Raw genomic sequence first — 27124 nt, forward strand, 5'->3', positions numbered from 1 at the left:
AACTAATGCATGAAAAACCAGACCTGTATGTACTGTAGTCCAGCTCCTGAACCAATTTGTCTACATGTGTTTCCTGCTACCAGAAAAGTTAAAGAGAGATTTTGTATTTTTCATGACCAAAGATGTTTTAGTTAAACTGCAAAAAGCTATGCGATTGCTTTTCAGAGAAGGCAGAGGCCTTGGCTTCATGCTGTGTGTTTGCAAGCACTTTCTTACTCACCGGTTTTGGCGAATGCTACATTTTTAATAGAATCCACCTCCATCTCTTGAGAAACAGCCTCAGTTTGAGCATCCTGATGCAGCAGCAGCAGGATAAACCTATCACTTATCTGAAGAAGTGCAATAAATATTTCACGGCCCCTTCTCTCACAGTGCAATTTCACCCTTTCAGAGCCACTTCCCACTCACTCACATCTCAAAGCAGTTTTAAATCAGCTCGGTCGACGGCTGTAGGACGTACTGTATAGCATCATTCCTTCTTTTTTAAGGTGGAACTGACTCTTATATTTTTCGAATACAGAATCGCCAGTTGCAAAGGGCTTGGTCATACGAGTGGAACTCCTGTACTGGCCGGGAGATTTCACACCGGGAAATTCCTGATATGAAACTGAGAAGCCACCTTACTGTAGTATATCAATCCAAAATATATTTTTTGTACTATTAAAACTTCTATTGCTGGTAAAGAGACAGAAACAAGAGTTGCAGCTAAACCAGAAGAATAGTTACGAAACAGTGGCAGTGACAGCTAACATGGATTCAGAAGGCAAGACCTTGTATAATTAACTCACAATTCTTTGAACAAGCAACAGAACAAGAACAGTACAGTAGATAAAACTAGAGTATAACATGATTTACCAATAGCTTTTGATCCCTCATAAAAGATTGATTCTCCAATTAACAACCACAGCGATCCAAAGGAATGTACTCACTTACAAACTGTAACTGTAAACTGTTTAAGGAACAGGAAACAACACATACTCTTAAGAGACATAACCTCTGATTGGACCCTGCAGGCGTCTGTTTTTGGCCTGCTGCTCTTTCTGATCTAGATTTCAACAATCTAGATTCTGGTACGGGCAGCCACCTCCCTTACCACTTCAGGCAGTTGAGGTTTGCGGGGTAGCTGGAGTCTATCCCAGCAAGAACCGGGTGCAAGGAGGGTTCACCCCTGATGGGACATAATCACAGGGCACACACAGACACAAACACGCACACAAGCACAACAGGCACGGTTTTCCCAGAAGCCAACTAACATACAAGTATGTTTTTGGACTGGGGAAACCGGAGCACCTAGAAACTCATGTGATCATGGGGAGAACATGCAAACTCCACACAGACAGCATCCCAGGACTGGAATTGAACCCAGGGCCCCAGCGCTGTAAGGCAGTAATGCTGACCACTGCTCCACCATGCCACCTGGTACAGTGAGTGATCTAGGTAAATATGAGATAAAATAAATGCGGAGAGTACAACAGAAAAACAGATACATTGTCAAGGAAACTACAGATCAGCATGGATTGGGCAAATGAACAGGAATGAAATGTAACACTGATACAGTATGTGCAAATACTGTCGTAGCAGGAACACACTATACATCACCCGTGTCTGAAACAGGCTTCCCAGCCAGCTGGTTAAAGCCCACAGTTGTTTATACACACCTCCCTGAACCTCAGCTTCACCTGTCCAGCAGCTCCCTGGCTCATTCCTTGTTAAAGGGGGGTTCAACTGCCAGCCACCCCAACAAAGCTTGCTATTCAAAACATGCGTCTTCGCCTCCTTCATTAGGGTGAGACCGGACTACTGAGACGTGGGGAGGAAATTCTAGATTCTCTTTAGCTATTAAACTGCCAAATGAGCAAGACAGGCTTGTGAATGAGGGGAGGCCATTCTCAGCCTTAAGACAGGACCCATTACCCCACCCCCCCGCCGCCGCTGCCCCACCAGTGCAAACTCCTGTCAGCTGACAGGCTACAGCAGGTTGCCATGGCGACCTCAGCACTGCCCGATGCACGCTCTCTCTCCCCGATCGCCACATTTTCCCTCCCTGACTTCTTTAACAGGGTCCTCTTGCGCAGGAAAAGGCGCTGATGGCACTGATGTCTTTGTAATGGAGAGGGGGATGGGGAGCCGGAGAGGGGGATGTACATTAGCATACGGAATTAGATAATGAGGTTTTACATCTCGGCTGGCTCCATGCAGCTCTGAGCCAGCGTGTGACAGCATTAACAATCAAAGGGTTTGCATTCTCTAATGTGCACGCTCTCTTCAAAGGGGCAGAGCAGTTTGCAGCTCTATGAAAAGACACTTAAATGTCAAATGGCTGCCCGTGGGTACCACGCTTAAATCAAGATATCTGCATGTCAGTTAACACCTCTAATGTGTTCGGAGTCATTTTTGTAAAACATCTTCGAGGCTGGGTGATGTGTGAGACGGGTGATGTCCCAGTCCATCAACGGGACAGATCTGTTTCTGGGAAACCTCCAAGCTGTTGGGGATCCCATGGAGTAGCATCAGTGTAACAGTCTGATCTTGCTAAATGACCGGTAACAGCTGCATCAAGCGTGTGGCTACTGTGTGTGGAGGTGTGACCAGCAATGCTAGAGACTGTTCGTCATGTAGCAAAAGCAGACACAATCGTGACGATCGGTTTGATAATCCTCCATCCCAAGACAATATCAATGAATACACGCTCACCTCACCAATCAACGGCAATGAGGACACGCCCACCATGCTAATCAACGGCAATGAGGACACGCCCACCATGCTAATCAACGGCAATGAGGACACGCCCACCCCGCCAATCAACGGCAATGAGGACACGCCCACCATGCTAATCAACGGCAATGAGGACACGCCCACCATGCTAATCAACGGCAATGAGGACACGCCCACCATTCGCAAAGGGTTCTGTGATACTACTGTGCTCCACCTGAGCTTCTGATGAATTTTCACCACAGCTGCCCCCTGCGCCGGCGACGAGCTCACTAGACCCTGGTGGCGCAAGCCTTTACAGCCAAATACTAAGATAGGGGATACTTACAGTACTTACAGTTTTCTTTCTACTGCATACACAGTCCTGTAAAATAGACACCAACAGTCACTAAATAAACAGAACTGCACTATAATATTAAAATGGAAAACAACACTGCTAATGAGAAAAAGGCTTTAAACTGCTTAAGCAACCCATGGAGAGCAACTATGGAAAAAACAGATGAGGAGGACACTGTTTTACTGGCTCTGTTTGAGCACACAGATCTCATTGTTACTCATTTCACATTTGGTTTTGTATCAGTTCAATGCATTTCAGCTTGAGACCTCATTTCTATGTGTTTACAGTTACTGATGGTTACTGATGAAACACGAGAGCTGTTGAAAGGCAGAACGGAGGACTGGAGGGATAAAGCCAGAGTGAAAACAGGACTTCATGGGCTGCAGCATGGAGCAGCGGCCAGCGCTGTGCACTTGTACCTGGGCTCGAATCCCACGTGGGACATTGCTATAGTACCCTTGAGCAAGGTACTTGTACCTACAACACCCAGCTGGATATATGGTGGAAATGTTGCCTTGGATAAAAGTACCAGCAAAATAAATTAGCAATAGAATCCATCCTTCCTCAATAACCTGTCCGGGTCTGGTCCTGGAGGACAGCATGCCAAACCAGCTGGTATTAACTGGAGCAATCGAACAGCTTCTCCCAGCTCTTCAGGTGAAGGATACCCTGGGACAACGAAGGGAGACACAGTGGCCCCCACAGTGCCAGTATAATTAAGTTAACAGGCCATGTCAACATGTCTCCCAGTCTGGCTGAATCTCTTCCTGGGATGACTAGACTGCTAGTCCCGGAAGTTTTAACCCTTAATCTTTAAAGCTGAAGAGCCAGGAACAATGTTTTTTTGAACATTTAAGATAATACTGTGTTCAGTGAAGTAATTCAGTGATCATTATAAATTAAAACATGAAGATCCTGCTGGGCCACAATCATAATTGAGCAAATTACTTGCTGTATTGATCAAGAGCCGCACATCTGCTCTCAGCCATCAGTAATTGATGATTTGTATGTGACCCGCAGTAGCTGTGGGATTGCTGCTTTCCCTGCAACACCATCTGCTGACTGATATGGAGACTGTACACAGCCACAGTGTCTGTTCTTGTAACTCAATCAGCAGAATTGGAATTGCTAAAATGAGTGGGCAAACCAGATTAAAAGCCCTGAACAACTAGCCACTAGGACTCCTATTATATCACAGCTTGATCCATTTTGGTTGTTTTGAAAGATGCAGGTTCTTCTAGGATGTTCACCCCAGGGATGGGACTTTTGAAAGGCTGTTGTTTGGCTTTCTGTTTCATTGGTGCTTTTTGTACAAAGGCTTATAAACCAGAAACTGTCATCCTGCTACAGAACTTCCCTTTGTTTATTTACCAGAGTGGTGCCATAGAAAAAAAAGACATACAAAATTGACATTCTTTTAGATTCTAAAAAGAATAAGTTTCTTTTAGATTGCTGCACTTTTTATGATAAAAGTGTTGCGAGACAAATGGAGACTGCACAGGGGAAGACAACTCTCAGGACACTGCAGCTGCTGAGGCAGCCTGACTCTCTCACCCCCCAGCTTCACTCGGAGAGATTATTACCCAGCAAACAGCCTCCACACCTGACAGCTTTACAGCACACTGGAGCAACAGCACAGTGTTTCTGTGGCTTACTTGTTCACCTGAATTCCTGAAATCTTTGGGGAACGAGGTCCATATTTGGGAATCTTCCAGTTTCTCTGAGCTACTAGTAATCTCCTCTGGCCAAAGTTTTAATACTCAGGCTTCTGCTATCTGTCTGGGTCTCAAAGTGCTCCTTCATTCTTTTTCTGACAAGTTATAGGCTTTTATCACATACAGTAGTTCAGTTTAACTCTCTGCCTCCCACACCACCTCAGACTATCTCTATACAATAGATTAGATCATTTGATTGTATCAATTAGGTACTAACTACCAAGACAGCTAAATGGCTGAATGTCTTCATCTCAGCTGTAACTGCTCTTATATTCTTAAGAAGTTCCTCTGGGTGCAAACTAGCAAAAAAGCCAGAATACAACTTACCACATACAACTTAAACAGTACTTCTTATGTTGGTCATTGGTTTCTTTAAGTGATTGACGCTCAAGGAACAGGTGTGAATAGCTTGACAGGTGTGATTGCAACAAGCTGCTCTCATGGTCTTGATGTAGTTAAAGTGCTTATGTTGACCTGCACAGATCTAGGAATCTCTCAGAGAATTACAGCAGCCTCAGACATGGCTCTCTGTGTTACACGCTTATCCACTTCCCAACTGTGAGCCAAACACATCCATGGAAAACTGGCAGGCTCTCAGCCTTCACCCCAGGACTATTTTCCAAGAACACTTCCAGAAACAAACAAAAAAAGAAAAATAAGTCTCTCGCATGTTCAGCCAATGCCCCAGTCCCTCCAGGGTAATCTAGTCAGGACCTGTGTAATATAGCTGGCGGAGATGCCCACAGACAACTGTAAGGTTTGGCTAACCAGCATTCCTGAGCTTGCCAGCTAAATGACCCCTGGTCAGCACCCGAAAGGGAGACCCCACGGTGAAGTCAGATCCCTGGTGGAAGAGGAGTGCGAGACGAGCAGGTGACGATCTTCACAGTGCATCAGAAAACAAGGTGTCAAAGATGACAAAATATAATTCAGCCCATTTAGCTCCTTTTGCGTTCCATTAGATTATTTATCTGAGGATGGTAGGGTATCAGGTTCAGCAACATAGCTTGGCTTTGTGTCCTAGACACCCACCACCCTTAGTGCAAAGAACTGCCTCGTGTTCCATTTTAAATGCACTTCCCCATAGCTGCCACATGTGTCCCCTGCATTGTGTGTCACTAATGATTCTGAAGACCTCCACTGGTTGTCTTTGTGACTGTAGAGCTCTGCAGGCTGGTCCTGGTTTGCACCTGGGCGCCATTCGTACTCCTTTGCACTTGGATGTTGTTAATCAGGAGATCCAACAAAAAGCTGGCAGGATCAGGAAACAACACACAACTCTGTCTGGGGAACTGTGGAAAGGCCTGGGAGAGATCCAGGGGGGAAAGTGATATCCTGGGAGGCCTGGAGTCCCTCTTTCCTTTCTTTCACTGTTCCTGAAGTCAGAGCGAATGCCTCTGGCCTTCTTGAGAGACTAACACAAAACAGTGCTATTTCATTAGCATTTTATGCGACACAGCTCTTTTCTGAACACTCACACATTGACTGCAGCTCGTTTGTAAGGAGGACTCAAGGAAGCAGAGAGAAATCGAGAAAGGGAGAGAGATAAGGAATGGACAGAGGCTGAGGGAAAGCTGTGCTTCTGGGATGGTGCAAGAAGCTGGGTTTGCTGGCAGCTAGCTCTGCTGACCCGATTGTGCATCCCAGGTTCAGATCTGCTATTAGTCACAGCTCTGTGGCTCAGGATCCTCACCTGTGGCTGGAAGGTTGCCGGTTCGCGCTCTGACCCCAAGCTTCTCTCTCCCTGTCTGTGCGTCTCATGGAGAGCAAAGACAAATTCCTAATACAAGAAATTGTATATGGCCGATAAAGTGATCTTTCAACTTTCACAATGTTGTCAAACATCTTTCAGGGTTATGGTGTTTTACAAATAAGCAGTCTCTGTAAATTATGAGATGAAGAATATTAATTAGTTACAAACTAAAATTTTGCCACAGTACTCAGCAGAAAGGTGTTCCTAGTAAGTTATACTCACACATCGGAGTTAGCTATGACCCGCTCACAAGCCCTTCTTGAGAAATGATACCAGTGTGTTGTAGATCACTATACAGAAAGGCATTAACCTCCAAATCTGCAGCTATTAATCAACACGCACTGAACTGGGATCCAAAACAATCGGCTGTTTTGCTGTAGGCAGTGTCATGTTAACCCCCCCTCTCTTCCTCTGCTCTCCACATCACGGCAGACAGAAAACTCTCTGGGCGCTCACCACATCGCCAGCTAATCGCTCATCGACACAGATGAGAACCGTGATTCTGGTCTAACGAAGTCTGTTTTTCTCCCAGGAGGCAGTGGGGCACTTTCGCTCAGGGAGCATGAGCTGCTCCTGCTTCACTTTGCAGACCCTACGCCAGCAGGAGGACTTTCACTCGTGCTGATCGGCGACTCCAGATGTCATCTTTGAAGTGACGTCACTCCTAGTGTCAGGCCACAATTACTTAAATAGCACTGGTGAGAATGGACACCATTAGGTAGCATGACTTTTAAGCTTCTGCTTGGGTTTTCTTTCAAGGACAGTTTTCTGCTTTTAATGTTAAGGTTGGTCTGAGTATTTGTTTTTATTGCCACTGTCACGACACAGCCAGTACCCACAAGATAGCAGCCTTATCTGGAGCACATTCCCCAGAAGCCTTTGGGGAATGTGCTTCTGCGGCTGCCAGTCATGTTACCAGCTGTGGAAGACAAGTGGTCAGGTGACAGTTTAACAACCAGGAGGCAGAGCGGTTGGAGTGATATCTGGTCTGGAGGACAGAAGTCAGAACCTCTCTGTACTCCATTCACCAGAGGGAGAACGGCTGACTGTGGACCTAAGGCTCCTGTCAGTTCGGTGAAACTGAATTTTATAAGTTTTGGACTTTTTAGAAGAGTCTCAGGAGAGACTGAATTGTTTCTTTTGAAGCTGCTAAGCAGCTTACCTGCCCAGTATGACAGATAGGGAATTTGTGAAGAAGCATCTGTTAGAAATTCAAAGAAGAGCTAGGCTTCTCTTTGATTTTGTTTTGCTTGGTGGTAGATTTATTTTGTTTCCCTCATTTTAAATAAAGACCACTGGTCGTATCCTCTTGGCTGTGTGTTTTGGTGTGTCCGCTGTCCTGGCAAGCCCTTGTGAAAGGTCCCATTTTGATGTGCCTAGTGTGCTGTCAAACCAGTGTGTGACGGTGGAACACCATTCAGTTGCTCTGGACAATTATTGAAGTTTAGGAAAACTTTACCCATAAGCAATAATTATCCTGCCACACGTTTTTCCAAGGCAATGTACACAGTCTGTTGCAGGCTGGACAGTTCGCAATAACCGAAAAGGTGCTGCCTCACATATTCAAAGACGTTTAGTAGGAGGACCTGGGTCTGACATTGCCCCGTACTGAATGCACTTCAGCCTGAGAGAACCACCACAGTTTTGCACATGGATCAAAGGGAGCTTGCAAAGCAAATCTCAGTGATCAATGCAGACTGGAAGAACAACACGGCCCCTGTTAGATGTCACACACATCATCCAGGAGGTAATAACCACTGACCTGACAGCTTGTCAGCCTAGATCATTTCACTATAGCTGCTTGGACAATAAGTGCAGAATCTCTAACCGATCTCTACTGGAGCTAGAATACAGTCATTTACTACAACCAGGTACAGAGGCAGCCTGTCTGCAACAGCAAAGGAATCACTTCCTAAGTCAGCCGAAAACCCAAGCGGAGATAAGCAGCACAGTGCCGAAAAACTGCATAGATATATTACAGCACTTATACCATGAATGCAATTTTGTGATTTCAAGATCTGTCCTTGTAATATCACTGCAACTGCTGTAGGCATCTACCTTCTATGGAAACAGGAGCCCTCTGGGGCTGAGCTGAAGCTTTCACCGTGCAGGGAATCAGCAGAAACTAGAGGAAGACAAGGGGGCCTGCTGGTGACCGACTAGACAATTTCAGATCAGCGCAGATTCTGTACGATGGAGGGATCTGAAAGTGCCGGATCACAGGGGATGTGGTTTCTTGTCCCGCTTCCCGTGCCAAGAAGAGGAAGGAAGTGGACATGGGGGCTGGGGCCCACGGGGGACAGCAGATGCAGTCAGTCCTGGCCGTGATTTTTCCCCTGGCTGTCGCAGGCAGAGGGGCGGCCCTGCAGAGCCCCAGATGGCCAGGGCAAACAAGGCACAGCTCTGTTCCTGGGCCGCAGCGGGCTCTGCCAGGGGGACAGCTGGCACTGGGCTGCTGCCAGGCCCGGCGTCAGTCTCTGCTCCCTCTACTAGAGGCTTCAGCGGTGCGCGACGAGGGGAGGCGTGTTGTGCTTCGCGATATTACAAGATATTACATAATCTGATCTGGGTTTCTTGCGCAGAACAGAATAGTTTAGGATCTGTTCAGCTTGATAAGCAATTTCAGGTTTCATTTAACATTCCACACGCTCAGATTCTTAACCTCCTAATTAATTAGATAATGCGCCTGTTTCGAGACTTTAATAATGGGATAACCGAAGATTGCTGGGAACAGAGAGCCCGTTCTCATGCTTGTGTGGATATACCGGAACTGGTCGGTGTCACTGCTCAGTACTGCTGTGGTGTCATTTGAAGTGAAGCTTCCTGTGGTCAGTGTCCTTGGAGAGAAGGAGGGGGACTGTTATCACACAGAGCACATGTCCATGTGGTCTGCAGGCTTTCACTGGACCTTATCTCTTAATTAGTCTGAAGACTAATTACACTTGATCCAATAAGTGAACTCATTAGTCACTAATTCCACTCTTTTACTGGATGTAACGTACAGTAGATACTGATTTAAAGAGACATGTAAGATTGAATGGACAGTGAAAATCAAACACTGTTAACACTCTATTGGACTGAAATGGACACTAGAAAAATGGGTTAACATTATTACAATTTTAAACAAAGAAAATATCACAATTTAAAACAGCAAAACCGCAAACCAGTTACAGAAGGCAGGCTGTGAGTAGAATTCAGTCAGGGACTGTCTCTCACCCCATGCAGCCCCAGCATGTGTGTGATGATACTCGACTATCTTTGTGTGAATGAAAGTTGACAGAAACCAGAGCTCTGGTGCTGGCTGGGACAACCACCAAGGATCAAGTCACAGAAACCACTCAGGACACTATCTTGGACAGTGATGTCAGGAAGCAGCAGAGAGGGAAACAGGCTGAGGCGGTCGAGGTTTAAAATGAAAACTGCCCGCGAGAATGTGTATTGATTAAGCATCACGTTGTAAAAAGGAATGGAAGAAAACACGATCTGCTTGCAGGAAGTGAAATAAACTCTTCATACAGATTATCAGGTTTCACCTACTGGCGCTCAAGAAAGACAAAGCTACTTTTTCAGATCAAATAGCAATGTTTACGTTACTGCTTGAATGGAATAAGCAAACAATTCATCAGAAAAATCTGTGCGTAAAAGTTTTCGCAGTGGATTATTTTAACTCCTATTATAATGCACATGTGTGCCTCCAGTCTAGGGACTGAAGCCACACGACTTACTGATCTCCAGCTGTCGCTGAATCCTGCCCTTGCAGCGCTCCCTGTAATCTGATTGGGTGGCGTTGTACTCTGACATCACTTCCACAAACTTGCGGGACAGGGTGGAATGCTGGGACAACAGGAGAAAAACAGGAGCAGAAATGAGACACATTGACGTCAAGGCGCTGCCCCCTCAAGATAATTAATCACCTCCGAATCAAGTTCCATTGCACACAAGCATAATGTTTATAGTACAGACCGTGATGCAGAAGGAAATACAGCAGTTGTGTTTGCTTATTGCTGGTGCTGAAGCTTTCTCTTTGTGCAGGGATGTTCATTATTAAAACCATCTAGTTGTGCTCATCAGCTACCTCAGTGTTTCTCTACCTCTCCTATCCATTGACACACTTGTGTAAGTATAAAGAATGTGCAGTATCCTAGGCCCTGCCTTACACACAGAGATGTGATCCACTGTTGACAGTACTGTGGAAGAGATGTGATCCACTGTTGACAGCACTGTGGAAGAGATGTGATCCACTGTTGACAGTACCGTGGAAGAGATGTGATCCACTGTTGACAGTACCGTGGAAGAGATGTGATCCACTGTTGACAGTACTGTGGAAGAGATGTGATCCACTGTTGACAGCACTGTGGAAGAGATTGCTACAGTACCATGACTTTTCTGGTGCTGCTCCTCACTCACTGGAAGAAGAAATCTGACGACGGTTGCTGCCCTGAAGCCCTCCGGTTCAGGCACTATTTCGGAATGAAGGGGCCTTGGGAAGGCAGCGGGATTGGGACTTGATTCACCCTGGGAGCACTGGGTTGCTACTTGGCGGCAGTGTGAAGGAGAGAGGCAAGTGGCACCATGTAACACAGAAGACTGCCAGCATCCCACTCCACTCTCAACATGCTGCCTGGCAGACGACTGCTGAGCCAGGAAACACGAGAGACCCTGCAGATGGAGTGTGCAGCTCAACCTTCCTGCGAGAACCCTTCCCAGAATTCGGCATGGATTGCCTTCTCATAAAATCTGAAGAGGAAGGCAAAGAGAAGTGAAAAGGCACGGAGTTTTTTCCCAATAAAAACCCCTGAGCTGCTCGGCTGGTAAAGGGTCTCGCTTTGAGCGCCGCGAGAGTCTGGGTGCCGGGCAGCAGCACAGCTTAAAGACGGTGCTGGGGCAGGGGCTTCGTCAGAGGGGTGGCCAGGAGTGAGTTTCCAGCTCATTTTAGGCATCACCAAAAATCCCATATTGTCATTTACCAACTAAAGAAAACGTTAATGTAGAAAACAATGACAATGCGTCTTTAATAGTTTTTAAGAGCGTACATACAGTATAGCCCATATTGTAAAAGGTGGGTGCTGACGAAGAGACTCTGGCTCGGGGCCGTGATGGCATCGCTGTCAGTTCAGCTGAGGCAGGAATGAACCGATAGTGATTAATGTACACTTGATTCTGGGAGGTGATCTCGTGACAGTCCTCGTTCTCCCCACCTGGGCACAGACTGCCAGAAAAACGAGTCTTTAATTGTTGACTCCAAACAGAGTGGCTTTGCAATGCAAATATTTCCAAATTCTTAGAGAAAGGAATGAATGAATCCTAGAAGAACAGCTGCAACAATTTGTACTGATTAATCAGCACCCTGTGGGAAGGAATAAAATAAATGGGTTCACCTAGCGAGAGAAATGCATGAGATCTTTCTCACAAAGGCATAGTTTTTGCTTAGTTTAATCGAAGGCAGTTGTTTTCCATTAAAAATGCATTTTTTTATTTGATTACATAACTGGAGAATGGGCACAGGAATATCAAATCATGAAGTCTCCCTAATCGATCATTTTAACTCTTCAATTGCATGAAATGTATTAAATGAATCCATTAAACAGATAAATTATTAATCATTTCAGGCAATGGCACTGACCATCACAGACTGTGCTTTAACATACAGGAACTGTATGTAAACAACCGCCAGATTTCTGGCTCGGATTAATTGCTTGTCTCTGTACTAATAAAACATATCGACTGACAGCTCAACAGCCATCTGATAGCACATCTCCACACACAGCACAGAGAAGAAGGGCAGAGTGCTGACAGACTCATTCGTCATACCTCTGTCCCCTGAAGGCAAGTTAATACAATCCATCACTTTATTTGCCATCTTGGAAAAATCTTAGTGTGCAAAGTAACCAGAGGTGTATTTTAATTTTTATGTAGTTAGAGGAGTTTAGTGTCTATATTGTCCTGTTTCTAATCACCTAGCAGCTGACTAAGAAACAGAAATCATCCAACAAAGCAAATTAAAGCTTTAGCCCCAGGTAGTGAGAGTAGAAACAGACACTTAATTTCAGTTTTCACCAGCTTTTATTTCTATTTGTTCCTTGCCTGTTAAGCTATTAAATTAAGCATGGTGTTGCTGGGTGGCACATTGGTGCAGTGGTTTGCAATGCTGGATCTCACTGCTGGGGCCCAGGGTTCAATTCCTGGGCGCTGTCTGTGTGGAGCTCATATGTTCTCCCTGTGTGAACATGGGTTTCCTCCCAGAGTCCAAAGACATCCTGGCAGGTGAACTGGCTTCTGGGAAACTGGCCCTGGTGTGAGTGTGTGTGTGTCTGTCTGCCCTGCAATGGACAAGTGTCCTGTCCAGGACACACCCTGCCTTGTGCCCGTTGCTTGCCAGGACAGGCTCTGGCTCTCCCTGACCGTAAAGTAGATGAAGTGGTTAGAAAACGAATGGATGGATGGGTGTTGTTATGTATACGAGGCCATGGATTCGAACCCAAGTCTCAGTCACATGACTGGGTGCCCTGAGGGCTGCCGAGCCCCTTACCTGTGTCTTCCGTATCCGCAGGTCTGCAGACGAGCGGTTGAGGCCCTCTTCCTGCTCAATGGTCTGCTCGATGCCTGTCAGCACACGGAGAGAGAACAGGCGGTCAGACTCCCCTGGGCCTGTTCGAGCTCCGCGTGAACCAGAGAAGACAAAGGGAACGTTTCACAGCTACTCCAATCAAGTACTGTATGTGAACCACAGCCACTGGTAACAAGTAACTAGTACTGGTTTAAAATCCAGGGAATGCAGGAGAAGAGTTTAAAGTGCCCAAATATGGAGAATAACACTGAAACGCCTCTATGAAAAGCCTTGAATTTAAAACAAGACGGGCACAGAAACAGTCAGTCCAGCCCTCCCAAGCCAAACTCCAGTTTTCTCCCCTCCATATCTTGTCACCTCTCAGTGTGAAATTTTCACAGTTGATTTGGCGATTCTTTTTGTTTTCGCTATCAGACGTGTTGCTCAACACACAGCGCACAGTGTCTAGCCCTCAGCTGATGCCTGGTGCTGTGAGTTAGTCGCACGCCTGCCGGCCTCGTGTGCCCTCGCAGCTGTCCGATTCGGAGAGAGCTGCACTGACGTCATGGTCACGTCAGCAAGGCAGCAGTTTTAAACCAGTTTTAGCCCCACTAAGAAACTAAGAAACTTAGTTAAGAAATAAATATTACAAGAGGTTTACATAAAGTTAAAGATTTTATCAGTGTGGGTCAATAATTTTTCCTTCTCCTACTTTTACAGCTTATCTGGATAATTAACACTCAGCTTCCTCGTCACGGGCAGAACGGGTGTGAACAGGGCTGCCCAGGTCAGTGGGCAGCGGTGATGCCCTGCACCTTTGGGTCGTGCATTTCAGATCATCACACATTTCTGAACATGGACAGACGTGAGGCGAACAAGGCGCCACATGCTGACATTTTAGCTGATTTTTCCCGAGGAGGAAAGCCATAAGATCCTTACAGCACAAGACAACACTTTTTCATAGCATGGCCATAAAAAAATTCAAATATGACCTCCAAATATGGATGATTTTCCCTACATTAAGTAAACAATGGGCAGAACTCAGAGGGGCTTGTTATTGGTGTGCTGGATGTATTGTGAATCAGACAGCTGCAGTAGGGCATCTTTTTATATGTCTGAGGATAGACAGAACAGCGTTCCATTTGCTAAACGCCTTGTCAGCTTCTACACCTACAGCAGGGGGTGTCTGAAGCCAAAGGCTGAGTGCAGAAATGAGTTCACAATACCTAAAGGTGGCTGCTAAGTGGCTCAGTCAGTACAGGTGCTTGTTCAGAACACAGTTTGTATTCTGTGGCCCAGATACACCAAGCTGCACCAAGTGGTGAGGTTCGTCTGGGTGTTAGACAGCCGGGGTACTTTGGTTTGTGGTGTACTGGCAACTCCTGTGACTTTCTGGATGAAAGCAAGAGATGCTGTAATCCTTAATGGACGTCAGAAGATGAATGTCTCTGACAGGTGGGCTCACTTTGTCATTTTCTCTATGCAAACACAGGAGCTATCGGTGGAAAGCTGAGTCTTGCAGTTTTTCTCGATATCTCAGCCACTTAATGAAACTGGGGTCCTCTTGATCTCCTAATTCTTAGTGCTTCCAAATCTTTGTTAAACAGTTCAAGCAGCTGAGGATTTCAGTTTCATTCTGCTGAACGGGGTCGTTGTCCAGCTGCTCGACACGCTGCCCTGCCCCGTCAACGAGCTCCTTGTGTTTCTGTTCCGAGCTCCTGGTCCCTCCTGTGAGCCAATCCCACTCTTCCCTGGTGCTAGAAACCAGGCAGCATAACACAGGAGCAAATGCCCATGTATGAATTACAGCTTTCTTCTCTCTTGTGGAATAATTTGTTTCCATTAACTCCTGGTAAAAGAAAGGCGCAGTGCAGACTCTGACAGCTTCTGCTGCGCTAGGAACACCATCTATAGATGGTATTCAAGTGCACTCCAGGACTAAATTAACAGAAAAAAAACATTTGCAGTAGTTTTGGACACAGTAATAAAAATATTTTTTCATTCAATTTACATAAAAAATTACATAAACAGAAAATTGTATTTTAAATGTGGAGGAGGGTTTTAAGAGACTCGCACACGAGTCTTGCTGGGGGCAAAAATAAGGCAGTGAGGATGACACGAGGCTCTAGTGACATTCAAAACTCTGGAAAGACAACACGTTTAAGATTTCACATCAGCCAATCACTTTACCAGCTGTTGACGTCTAGTTACTGAGGCGACTTCCCCGTCATGACCACACGCCCCTGATCAGTGAACTCTCAAATCTCTGCCTTTTAACTTCAAAACATTTGATGAAGTCCGCAGTTTTGTGACTGCGGCTCACCACCGCTATCAGCTCCGTGTGAGTGCGATATACAGTAGATACATATCCGAGACAGTGAGCTCCTGCTGTCAGGCTTCTTGGCGGCACACAGAGAGAAGAACATCTGAAAGGAGAGCGATCTGCAGTCTCAGATCCCCGCTCAGATGTGGAAGGCAGAGGGATTGTCATCTCAAAGGTAAAAACGAATCCATTTGAACAGTAATTGAAAGCCTCTGCACTATCACACACACACAGAGAAGAGAAGAGCATTATCAACCCAGAATGCAGTGAAGCTGGGAAAGGCAGTTCTGCAGGAAATGAAGCAGTGAATAAATACAGGAGACTGCGTAAATATATACAGCCACTGTATATTGGGGGTCCAATATATACTTCAAATAGACCCCAGATCTCCAGACTTTGCAATGTAAAACTCTGCACTTGGTGTTTATATTGTGACTTTCAAATTCTATATATCTAAATCCATTACTGTAAAAATACTGGAGCCACTGCTTAAATTCTATATACTGTACACATACAATATACCTACCTACAGTATCTGCAGTGAAGAAGGCTATTTCTATATTTCTCTGTGCAATTAGTCACTCATTATCCCTTCATATACTGTATACTGCACACTGCTCTGCAAACATCTTCGACACAATCTGGAGCGGCAATATTTAATGTTATGAGCATCAACAATTCACTCAAGGTATCCAGTAGTGAACAATAATAATTCTAGAAAAATAATGACTCTTAGCTTAGGTTAGGGTGTGAAAATACTGTACCAACCCTTTAGCAATATTGAATTCACATTGTTCAGAATCTAATTACAGCTACTGAAGCTGAACGGTACATGAGCAGCCAATATGAAGTGTGGTAGGAGCTCATCCATCACACTTTCCCTGCCAATCTAAGAGACTCATTGTCAGATGTTCTTCATCATTAACATTATCTGCTCCTCTGGACACATCCATTAAGCTAAAAGGCTGCACAAACTAAGCCGTAGAAATAACAGTCAAAGTCGTTCTAATAGTAGAAAAACTCATTAAGATGTCTAAGATTTTTACAGTCTGTGTCCATTTCCAGTGACTACACCTATGCACCCATTTTGTGACCAGTTCACCCAATAATTCAGGGTCTTGAAGTAGCCAGAGCCCATCCTGGCAAGCAATGGGTACCCCCTGGACGAGACGCCAGTCCATCGCCAGGCAGACAGACACACACTCACACCAGGGCCAGTTTCTCCAGAAGCCCATCCACCTGCCCCAGCACGTGGGAGGAAACAGCAGCTCCCGGCATTCCACTCATGTCCGCTGTAGGCGCCACACAATCGTGTTTGCTTCCTGTCCTCTGACTTGGCAAAGACAAAGCCCTGACGTTCATTCTGCCACTTTCATCCTTCTTGATGTGGCGTTAGAGGGGTGAGGAGGTGGCTGTGAGGGGGAAGGCGAGACCCCAGACTCTTACTCTTTAACTTGGAGCGCACTTTGTTAGCCAGCTTCTTAATGTCCGTCATGAGCTCCTCCAGCTCCTCCTTGGTTTCTGTGAAGAGAAAAAGGAGTACTGCTCAGAGACTCTCTTTTTTACCTTTAGAAACCAGCAGGAACTAAAACCAGAAAGGCCGGCGTGTTCTTCTGCTACTGCAGATGGTAGTCGGTAGACACTTATTAGATATGTGCTGAAATCTTCTCAGTGATTCAGAATGCAAAACACAGTTTATACACAGTAAGTATAATGATCTGTTTTTCTTTCTGTGTCCCTCACCCAGGCACGGTACATGGTGTTTATCAAGTGGGAAAAACACCCAGAGTAAACATTCTATATGAACAACACAGTTGCAAATAAAATTCCATTTTTCATTTCCCTGTCTAGATTAGATCATGTTTCTAGCTGTTGTTCTTAAATTAAAGTAATCGACTTTCTTCCTTCCGAGTTCTGCAGCACGTACTGTACTATGGACACTGGAGGATCTAACTAAAGGATCTAAAATAAAGAACTGAGAAAGAAGAAAGGTGCTGAACTCTCGTCATGAGCTGTTCCTTTAAGGGCCGTATGTTGGGACGTTCCAGGGGGTTTGTGCAAACAGTCCATTAGAGAAGAGCAGAGGGTTGGGTGTGGGATGGTGGAGTCCTGGAAGCTTAGACTTGGTCAGATTTCCTGAGACCCAGGTGGTTGACCCTGTGGACTTGACGTAGATACTTAGGAGAGCTCCCCGATAATGTTTCCCCTACTGGCTCTGTCTGGGGAGCACTCATTTTGATATGCCGAAAGCGCACGGGGTCACACAGCAGACGTGCAGAGGCGCGGTCAGGAGCAGAGGCGCAGTGTGTCGCTGTGACGCGCTCGCTGCCTCCCTGTCACAGTGACGGATGGGAGCTGGGCCAGCGCTGGCGCTGTCTTAATCCCTCCCCCTGCAGCGGGGGCAGAGGGGCAGCTTTCACATGGGCAGCTACCCGCCTTCCCAGCCCTCCGGTAGCAGGTGCTTAGGTATCCCATGTGTGAAAAAATCCCTGCATGTTTGTTTGATAATCTAGGTTTAATTAAAGATCAATAACAGCACAGAGCAGTGAAGAGTATGATCATTAAAAGTCAGCCCCGAGCTCTGGGCTGGAGAATACTACTAATTATGTGAAGAAGGAAGACAAACTCAACCACAGCATGTTGTGTTGCACTCTACGCAGAGCTGGTGCCAGACACAGTTTGCTTTATTACACCTTGCAGAGGAGGAAATGAGAGGTACACAGTGTGCAGCGGTGCTCACAACACCACATCAGAACACACAGGAGGAGGCCGTTAGGCCCCTTTACTTCACCTGGTTCTGTTTCAGTCACATAACCAGTACTGCTCATCCTGGGAACACACCTGCCCTGCAAAAAAGGATGATTTACAGGAGCCAATCAAGCCCCACCTAGATGTTTCTGGGAGATGAGAGGAAACGTGTGCACCTGGAAATAGCTGAAGACAATGAGGAACATGCAAACTCCACCCACACAGAAAGGATCCAAAGCTGGAATTGAACCCAGGGCCCTGGAGCTGTGAGAAAACAGTGCTACTCACCACTGTGCCATCCTCTGTGTGTGCTACAGATTCACAAAATGCGATTCCCGAGATATGACTCAGTGATAGGCACAGAAATCTCAGCAAAAATGTACTTTTTGATATCATAAAACACCATCAGCACAAGAGTCTGAACTTAAAAATTCCAGCAAACGCCAGTCATCTGACCCACAGTGCCGGATGAAATCCACAGGCGTGAGTCAGTGCCTCACGCAAGCGCAGCGCTCCCATCTGGGAGCGAGGAGCCTCTCGCTTGACCCAACTGAAGCTGTTTCAAGGCCAGATCAGGTCACATAAACCTCAAAGATCCTCACAAATCTTCAAATGTCTTTGCCTAAAAATGTTATTCCTTGATCCTCCAGTAATCAAAGAACTCAGAACTTGACTGTGCTCATTGATAGAGCCCCCTCTATCATCAAGGGACTGCTCAATTTCCCCACTACACTTGTTTCACAAACATGAGTCTTCACGATCGACTGCACCAACCAGCCAACAGTCCACATGGTCCACTCTGTAGGATTTCCATGCTGCTCATTTCGATCAAGCCAGCGAATCTGACCAAACCTGCCCTGACTGAATGTATCTGCATTGTACTTTTTTCTGTGGAAGAAAGGCCTGACAAACCACGAAGCCTTTTCTTTTCACAGTGGCATGCGCAAGGCGATGTGCAATTTAGCGGCCATAGACTGAGGGGGAAACTACAATGGACCGAGCAGAACTAAAACCGCTACAGAGCAGTGGCAGCGCGCTGTTTGTTGATCACAGCGTGACTCTGTGGGTAACAGGGAGGCGGCCCACTCAAACCTTCTGAGCAGTGCTGCTTTCTGACCCACTTGCACAAGTTTCCTGAGTGTTAGAAGCAACCAGTTAATTAGCTGCCAGGGAACTCCTGCAAGTGCCGGACTTTCAAGCGCTGTTGTTCTACAAAGAAAGTCGCTGCCTGTTTTAAAAAAAGACTGCTCAAACCCACACAGTCAAACAGGGCAGAAAACGTCTCCTGTGCAGAGGACACCAGCAGCTTTCCCACCATGTTCGATCGTTCACTCAGAAAGACTCAGTCTGTGCATCTTCAAAAACAATGTTTGAGAAGAACACTGGCCACAAACTTTGATTTCAAATCAAATTTCAAAACCTACGAGCATGAAATCAATTCATATCTCCTTAAGTGTCAAATTTCTGATGGAGTCATAAATCACACACTTGATTCTGTCCCAGGACTCAGAGAACGCAGCTCGATGTGACCAAGTACACTGAGAATCACATAATACGACACTTCAAACAGCTGCGAAGTCTCCGTCATTATTCCTCATAACCTGAAAAATCAATACCTCTGTAGTGCTTATAAAACATCACTCTCAAGCACAGTGTGGCCTCCACACACGGCACAGGTGTCTCTTTCACCTCGAAAGAAAACAGAATCGGAATGATTAACTGTGTCAAGTTAAAGAGCCACTTGCCGTAAAACAACTCACGTAAACGAAACTGGATTTGTTTTCTGAAACTTAAGGTTAATCTCCAGTGCATTTCAGAAGAGCAGAAATCATTGTTTTCTGTGGTTGTGAAGAGAAGACGTGCCATCCCAGCTGGAGAGGACCACGGATACTGCCTGCTGGCCGACAGGGGTCGTGCGCAATCACAGCTCGTCTGCTCTTCCCAGCAGCCGGGAGAGGAGGGATGAGGGCTTTGCACATTCACAGCCCAGGCAGGGGAGCTGACCTTCCCCAAGGTGAGAAAGTACCGAACTGCTGTCTCTCAGAGTTCCCTCTGGTTTGTGTGTGTCCCCTGGGATGGACTGGTGTCCCATCTTGCTTCCTGTGTTTCCCAGATGGGCTCTCCGATGATGGATAGAAAGGGGCATTTTCATGACTTTTCACCAATTTTACTTCTTATTTTACAACACAGCTAAGGTTACTCACTCACTATACAGTATCTAATGTCTTTGTAAACACTACCTTCTGAATAACATTATTGAACAATCTGACTTAATTCTTCATGAATGTCTTATAATACATAACAGTTTACAAACTGTACCTTAAAACAAATATCATTGTTGAATGAGGTGGTCATGTCCTCTGTATGTACGGGTGATAAAGCACAAAGAGCAGACAGCGATTCTGTAAATGACTGTTTTCTTGAGAGACCCGTAGAATGGCAGAGATCGAGTTGAGTGTCAGAGGACTGATTACCCAGCCTGGGCGCAATGAAAAAGAAAGTCACAGCCTCAGCCAGACACGCTGGAGAGGAAGGAAGAGAACGCAAAAAGAGCAAAGACAACAAAGCAGAAATACAAAAAAACAGATGGGAAACACAAGGCAGGGATCGGTCCTTGAAAATCTCTTTAAAGCAGCACTTTGGGATCATTTTCACCTCCAGCCACTTACCATGGTGGCCAGAAGCCAGTCAGGCTTAATTGGATCTGCATTCAAGGCCTCAGCTGTTCAAACATCTCTGCCCATTCCTGCAGCTAGCGGTCAGGAGGTTTTACAACTGGAATGCCTGTCGCGACTCCAGAGAGCAGACTGGGACAGATGCAGAAACAAGCTCCTTGCTGCATCTCACACAGTGACTCGTTTCTGAACATCTGTTCTTATTTGTCAGCTGTACCTCTCCTAAGTTTATTAAACACTTGCTCATTCTTGTATATAGATGTTAACGTGTTTTTCCAATTTTCTTTTGATTGTAAAATTCGTACTTTACTCTTTGCTATGATTGGAATGGGCAAGAAGAAAATGAAACACAGTCCAGGTGCAGGTGAAATCTAGAGTCCTGCAGAATCCAGGATAACAGTTTTCCATGCAAACACAAGTCATTTAGAGTTTCCTTCCAATAACACTGCCGCTGGTGTGGGACTGCGGTGCAGAATCGATCTGAAGCAGTTTCCCACATTTTCATGAGCTGTTTATTGAACGAACTGGAAGAAAAAAACACTGCTGATATTAGTAATTAGTATAGATCTAATCCAGATAATGTAATAATGAGCTATAGATTTTCAGGGCCTGGTATGATCTGGATTATTTTATTACCAAGATCACTCTGCTTAGATTAGAGATTAGAGCTAGAACAGACAGCACTGCAGAGAAGTTGTCTGAGCTTTTGCATTTAATGCATTACTGCCACCAAGAAACAAGGCCCTGGAGACACAGGTGGAAAAAGGTGAATGAGAGGCACCTTTTTCACCTGCAAAGCAGAAGCTGATTTTCTGGCTGGGTGGGGAAATTGCTATGAGACTGTCAGTGTGAACTCAGCATGCCGAAGCACAGCAGCGACTCCCATTGAGGCACAGGCCTTCTCGAACCCTACCTCACCACTCGCGCCCAGCATTCTCTGCTCCAGCCACTTTCTACCAGCTAATCCCAACATCCTGGCAAGCAACGGGCGCAGGGCAGGGTACACCCTGGACGGGACGCCAGCCCATCACAGGGCAGACAGACACAAACACTCCCACCAGGGCCAACCTTCCCAGAACCCATTTAACCCACCAGCATGTCGTTGGACTGTGGGAGGAAACCAGAGCTCCTGGAGGAAACCCACACAAACAAAAACAAAAATTCAGCTCGTCACAGAGCCCGGGGGCGGAGCACTTAACGAGAACATGAAGAGCAAAGAACTCCCCCTGGGCAGGACGCTGGGGGGAGGAGCTTGCTTCAGGTCACAGCGGCGCCCCCCCATGTCATATCGGGGTGAGGGAAGAAGCGACGTGCAGGGCAGAGGGGTGGGGGGCTGCTGGTGACCCATATTCTCTCCCAGTCACTTAGCTACCAGACAGCACGCTTCAACACCACTCGCTCCACTCAGTCTCGGGGGACCCCCTCCCCAAAGATCGCCATCGCAGGGATATGTTAATTTCACCCCAGTTTCTTCTTTTTCTTGTTCAAACAAGCGTGTTTTTTTCTCCCAGTCTCATCTCTCTCGCTCGTTTGCGAGGCTACACAGGGAGCGTGAGCCCTTCCTAATGAATGTCTAAATCGGAAACTTCTTTTCCCTTGAAGTCCCTTGCTAGAATCCCTGTTTTTTTACATAAACCTGCTCTTCCTCCTCCCTGCTTCCCAGCGGGTCTGTGTGGCGCGAGTCCCCAGCGGCTGGAGCGCCACGAGCTGCAGACCCGTCTGCGGAAGAGCTCAGGCCACGCGGTGTGACTCTCCTGCCGTCTCAGGGCGGGCATGCACCTGGAAACTGAGGTGTAACCATGCCCAGGTGTGCCAGCAGTAAGAAAGATAAGAGCTTGGGTTGCTTATTTCATCGGCCTTCCTCTGTACGCACCCAAGGTAATGCAATAACAAGAAAGGGCTTTTATTATTGGTCCCTGTGCTTCAACTTGTACAAATCGCCAGTCCTCCCATTCATTCTCAATCAGGGTGCTAGACTGGATTTTGTGGGCTGTACAAACCGCAGTTATTTGCTGTCTTTTAATTTATTGGACTGGAAGTCGAAAGCGGGCAAGTGCGTGAATTAAAATCCTGAGCTGATGAACTATGGCGGCTGTTAATGAAAGTGCTACATATAGCGCAGGCGTCCTGCTTCTGCTTGTGACAACATCACATCTCTCCTCCAAGAGCACTTCCAACACAACGCCAGCGCACTCACACCGGGGCCACAGGAGACAGGCGCAGCACGAACAGCGGAATACCGGATCGCTGCCTCGCTCCTGCAGCGCAGCCAGGGCCCCAGAGCCACCTGGGCAGCTACCCCACACGAGAGAGAGCTTGTAGCCCAAAATAACCCAGAATGACAAACGGAAAACAGAGGAATTTGACTGTGATTTAATTGGTAAATAAGCATGTGGAGTTTAAATTATCCTCAGTGTTGTCTGGCTGGTCTATGCTGAGGACTGGAAGACAATCAGAAAACATCTGCTGTTTCTGTGAGTCTCGGCCAGCCTGGGTAAAGGAGCTGGCACAGACCTAGTGTGGCATGCACACTTCATGCCCCCCAGCTCTCGGGCATCTCATAGCCCCAGGCTAAACAACTGCCCCCCACAGCTGGGAACTCTGCTACACCCAAAGGCCCGACTCCTGCCACAGGAGACCCCAGTATTACTGTTACACTCTCCCCTCTTAACCATCCGAGTCACGGCCCCACTGCAGCCCTGCAGATCAGGGATCTCCCGGCCCACCTCCCAGCCCAAGAGTTCCAGGGAGTGACGTCACAGCAACCTCCTCACGTCACCAGGCCGGTTACACCAGCTTTAGGGTGAAGAACCCACGCGCTGTAATCAACTGGGCACACGAGGCAGAGGCACGGAGCACTGACAAACACCAGCGCTGCACCGGAAATTCAAAAGTCTGTGAGCTGTGAAAAATTCAAGACTGAAAACACGTGGCAGGTGTCGTTTAACGTAGACAAGCGCAGAGTGTTGCAGAAGTAGCAGAACAAAATGGAAATATAAAACTGGGAACACTGATCTTGAAGAAACCTCTTATGCAGAATATTTAGATGTTTATGGTGTCTGTGGGGAAGCCATAAAAACGTTACACATCTGTGTTACAAATCACTTTTAACTATATAGCCTCTAGCACAGAATGGTGAATAGTGTAGAATTCAAAGGGATATTATGTTAAAATTATATACGGCAACATTTAGAATTTAGGTCATCATGATAAAGAAATATATTGCTCTGGAATCAGTCCAAACAAGAGAACCAGGTACACTGAGATACACTCAAAGAGTGTCATTAGTAACAGAAGGCCATTTAACATTAGTAACCGGTTCTTAGTCATGTCTTTTAACAGGGGCCCTCTGACTGTAAAGAGGTTTGACATGCTGCTCACTTGCCAGGTCTCTCAGATATTGGTCATCTTTACCCATAATGCTACCTGAACGAGGCAGATTCCAGCTCACAGTTTAATCCCTGCTTGTAAAGAACTCTTTCATGGCAGGATGAGCCTGACTGAGAATTGCCATGGATTCTGGCTTTGGAATTGATCTTGTGAGCTCTGGGGGCTAAATTTCCCGATAATGGCAGTTATTTTCACTGTTTCTGAAAGGGCTTTCAGCTCGGAGCCTTCACTATCCTTTGGCTTTTATCAGGCAGACCTCATTTTTCTCTCAGAGCTCTCGGTGACAGCACCCTGACGCGTCTTCTTCTTTCCCCAGCCCAGAGATCTCACAGAGGACGGCGAAGAGACACTTTCAAGTGTGCGCATGGAGTCAAATAAGTCCACTCTTTATCCAGGATCGACAGGATTTCTGTGAAGCTCATCTGGCTGATTTAAAAAAGTCTGGCTGGCTTCATTAAGAAATGCAGAAATAAAGGCAAAGAGAAGAAAGCACTCTTCAGACTGCAGGAAAGGGCCCAAGATTCAGATACCTATAAAGATCACACCGAGCTACAGGCACATTAGAAATGCCTAGAGGGAGACAGCAAAGAATTTGGAACAGAAGCAAAAAATAATGAGAAGCATTTTTTGTGCTAAAACAGGAAAATAACTGTGAAAGTGTGGATGAATCGCTGGAGAGACAATAAAGGATTAATAACAGGAGTTGATAAAGATATAGGAAACATACTGAAAGAATAATATTTCCCTGATGTTTTTAGATGCGAAGATGTCACTGACGTACCCCAGGGTAAAGAAGGAGCTCCAGCAGTACTGGGGTATTTCTGACACCACCAACACTGGGCTCAACAGGGCCAGACCAGCCTGCTGAATGCTTACTTCCCAGTAAGATGACTGAAACCGGAACTCCGGCCTTTCACAAAGCAGGATGCAAATACAGCTTTTCTTACAGCTGCTAAAATAACAATTAAGCAAGATCGTCTTAAAGACCTCCTCTTGTTTCTAACCTTTATGTTCTTATCTTTCTCTCTGAGTAAAAGGAGATTTAATTCACTTTCTATTCTGTACAGTTGTCTAACGTTCTCTCCCGCGGTGTGAAGTCAATGCAGTTGATTGCCCACAGCCTGAATCGACCTCTCTCTACATTTTAAAAAACACAGTATTGTTTTTTATACAGCCCTGCGAGGACTCATAGCTCATGCAAACATGCGTACCAAGCAATTTGACATTTTAATATCAAAGCTGAATAAAATTTGCATGTGATAACAAACATCATGGACAAATTCCTACACTGTCAGGTCACAGAGTTCCTCAGCAGAACAATGTCAAAGGTGCACTGCAATGCCTTCAAAACTGGCAACTAAAGAGATTCTTGCGAGAAGGATCCTTTAAAATAAAGGTGTAAATTAAGGCTGCTTACAGTAAAGCAGTTCAAATCAGATGTGAAGAAACATCTGCATTTAGCTATCACCTGTGTGAGATTACACCCACACTCTCTCTTCTTAGTCTCCGGGGCTGAGGATTGGGACCACTGCAGGGTACAGATACTGAACCATCTCAGACACCACACATGACAGTGCAGTGGCATTCTGTGAGATGAAAACAATGGCACGCATCCCCAGCACTCATTTTAACTGCTGCTATTTATGTTCTGCAAAGGACTCATAGAGAGAGAGTTTTTATTCTCCCCGAGGGCCAATTTGTTTTACAGCAGCAGACAATGTAAAGAAAACACAAACAATACACAAAAATGAGCAAGAGAATCACCTGTTGAGCAAGGTCATGGCCACAGGTACAGTATAAATGAGAACTTGAACCAGTTTGTTTTTGGACTGGGAAATCCACGTTTCTCCTGGAATGATTGGAGTGATTGGAATTCATTAAACAGAGGGTGGGCTGGGATGTGCTTCACACAAGACTCTTAACTGACAGACATGGGGCAGGGCTGAAAGATCAGCACCAAAGATTTTCTGCCAAGTCTGAAAAGACTCCTCGGTTTGTTGTTTGCTCCTCAGATTCAGATTCCCAAAACAAACCTCCCTAGTCTACAGTATTTACTCCATCATGACTATAATAATCTTCCCTGTCTAATAGAGGGAAGATCAGTGAACAACCGACCAGTCCTACTAGTTTCACTGGAGGAGTCATTCCAGACTAGGGTGAAAGATTAATAACCAAGGAATTGCAGCTTCACAATATGGAAATTGTCCTAAAAAACAGTATTTTCAAGATGCATTTAAAGTTTCAGCAAATATAACAGTAGTTCAAGCAGGGAGCTGTGTCAGCATGCGCAGGCTGCAAAGGAACAGGTAAAGGTTAATTTATGCTTAAAAGAGAAGAAAAGAAACACTATGTTTCGGCTGTGGAGCCTTCTTCAGGTATGTTCACACTCCAAGAAGGCTCCACAGCTGAAATGCTGCGTTTCTTTTCTTCTCTTTTCAGCATAAAATATTACAGTATTTTATGTTACAACGTTACCTTGCAATCACTAATGTACAGTAAATTTCAGTTGAGGAACATTTTTGTATTCAACTTACACATTAAATTTTCTTCACTCTGGGGCGACTGCAAAGCCCTGTCCTGTCTGTCCAGGGGTTTGCATTATAGGGCTATACAGTTAAATTGATTTTAATAATAATGATTTTAGTCTGAGATCTGGGAAATGAAGACATTGAGTCTAAATGTCAAAGACCAGGGAGTTAAAAAGTTGAGAAAATTGAACAGGAAGAAGAAAGCTACTGTAGATATTACAAATCTCAGAGGAAATGTAAATCATTCAGAGCTCGACAGATTCACTAACTGGAAATTACAACTAGGAACTAGGAATTATAGAACAGTGGCCAGAAATTAATTGTTAATTGACTTCCTAGCTATTTTCCAACAGTGGCCGCTAAGGAAATTGGCAAACTGTCCTTTTAGAATTCCAC

General features: G+C 45.8%; 1 protein-coding gene across 2 annotated transcripts in view; it reads right to left on the bottom strand.

The window, feature by feature from the left end:
* Positions 1-27124, bottom strand: part of stx1a (syntaxin 1A (brain)) — a 102528-nt gene that overhangs the window by 31368 nt on the left and 44036 nt on the right. For both annotated transcript variants that reach the window (XM_088906638.1, XM_088906639.1), the window contains exons 4-6: positions 16834-16908; positions 13047-13120; positions 10243-10351 (exon numbers count right to left, since the gene is read on the bottom strand). In XM_088906638.1, coding sequence (XP_088762764.1) covers positions 10243-10351; positions 13047-13120; positions 16834-16908 — 258 coding nt within the window. The remainder of the gene's footprint in view (positions 1-10242; positions 10352-13046; positions 13121-16833; positions 16909-27124) is intronic.

The sequence above is a fragment of the Atractosteus spatula genome, chromosome 27 (assembly GCF_055471065.1).
Source record: "Atractosteus spatula isolate fAtrSpa1 chromosome 27, fAtrSpa1.hap1, whole genome shotgun sequence".
NCBI lineage: Eukaryota > Metazoa > Chordata > Actinopteri > Semionotiformes > Lepisosteidae > Atractosteus > Atractosteus spatula.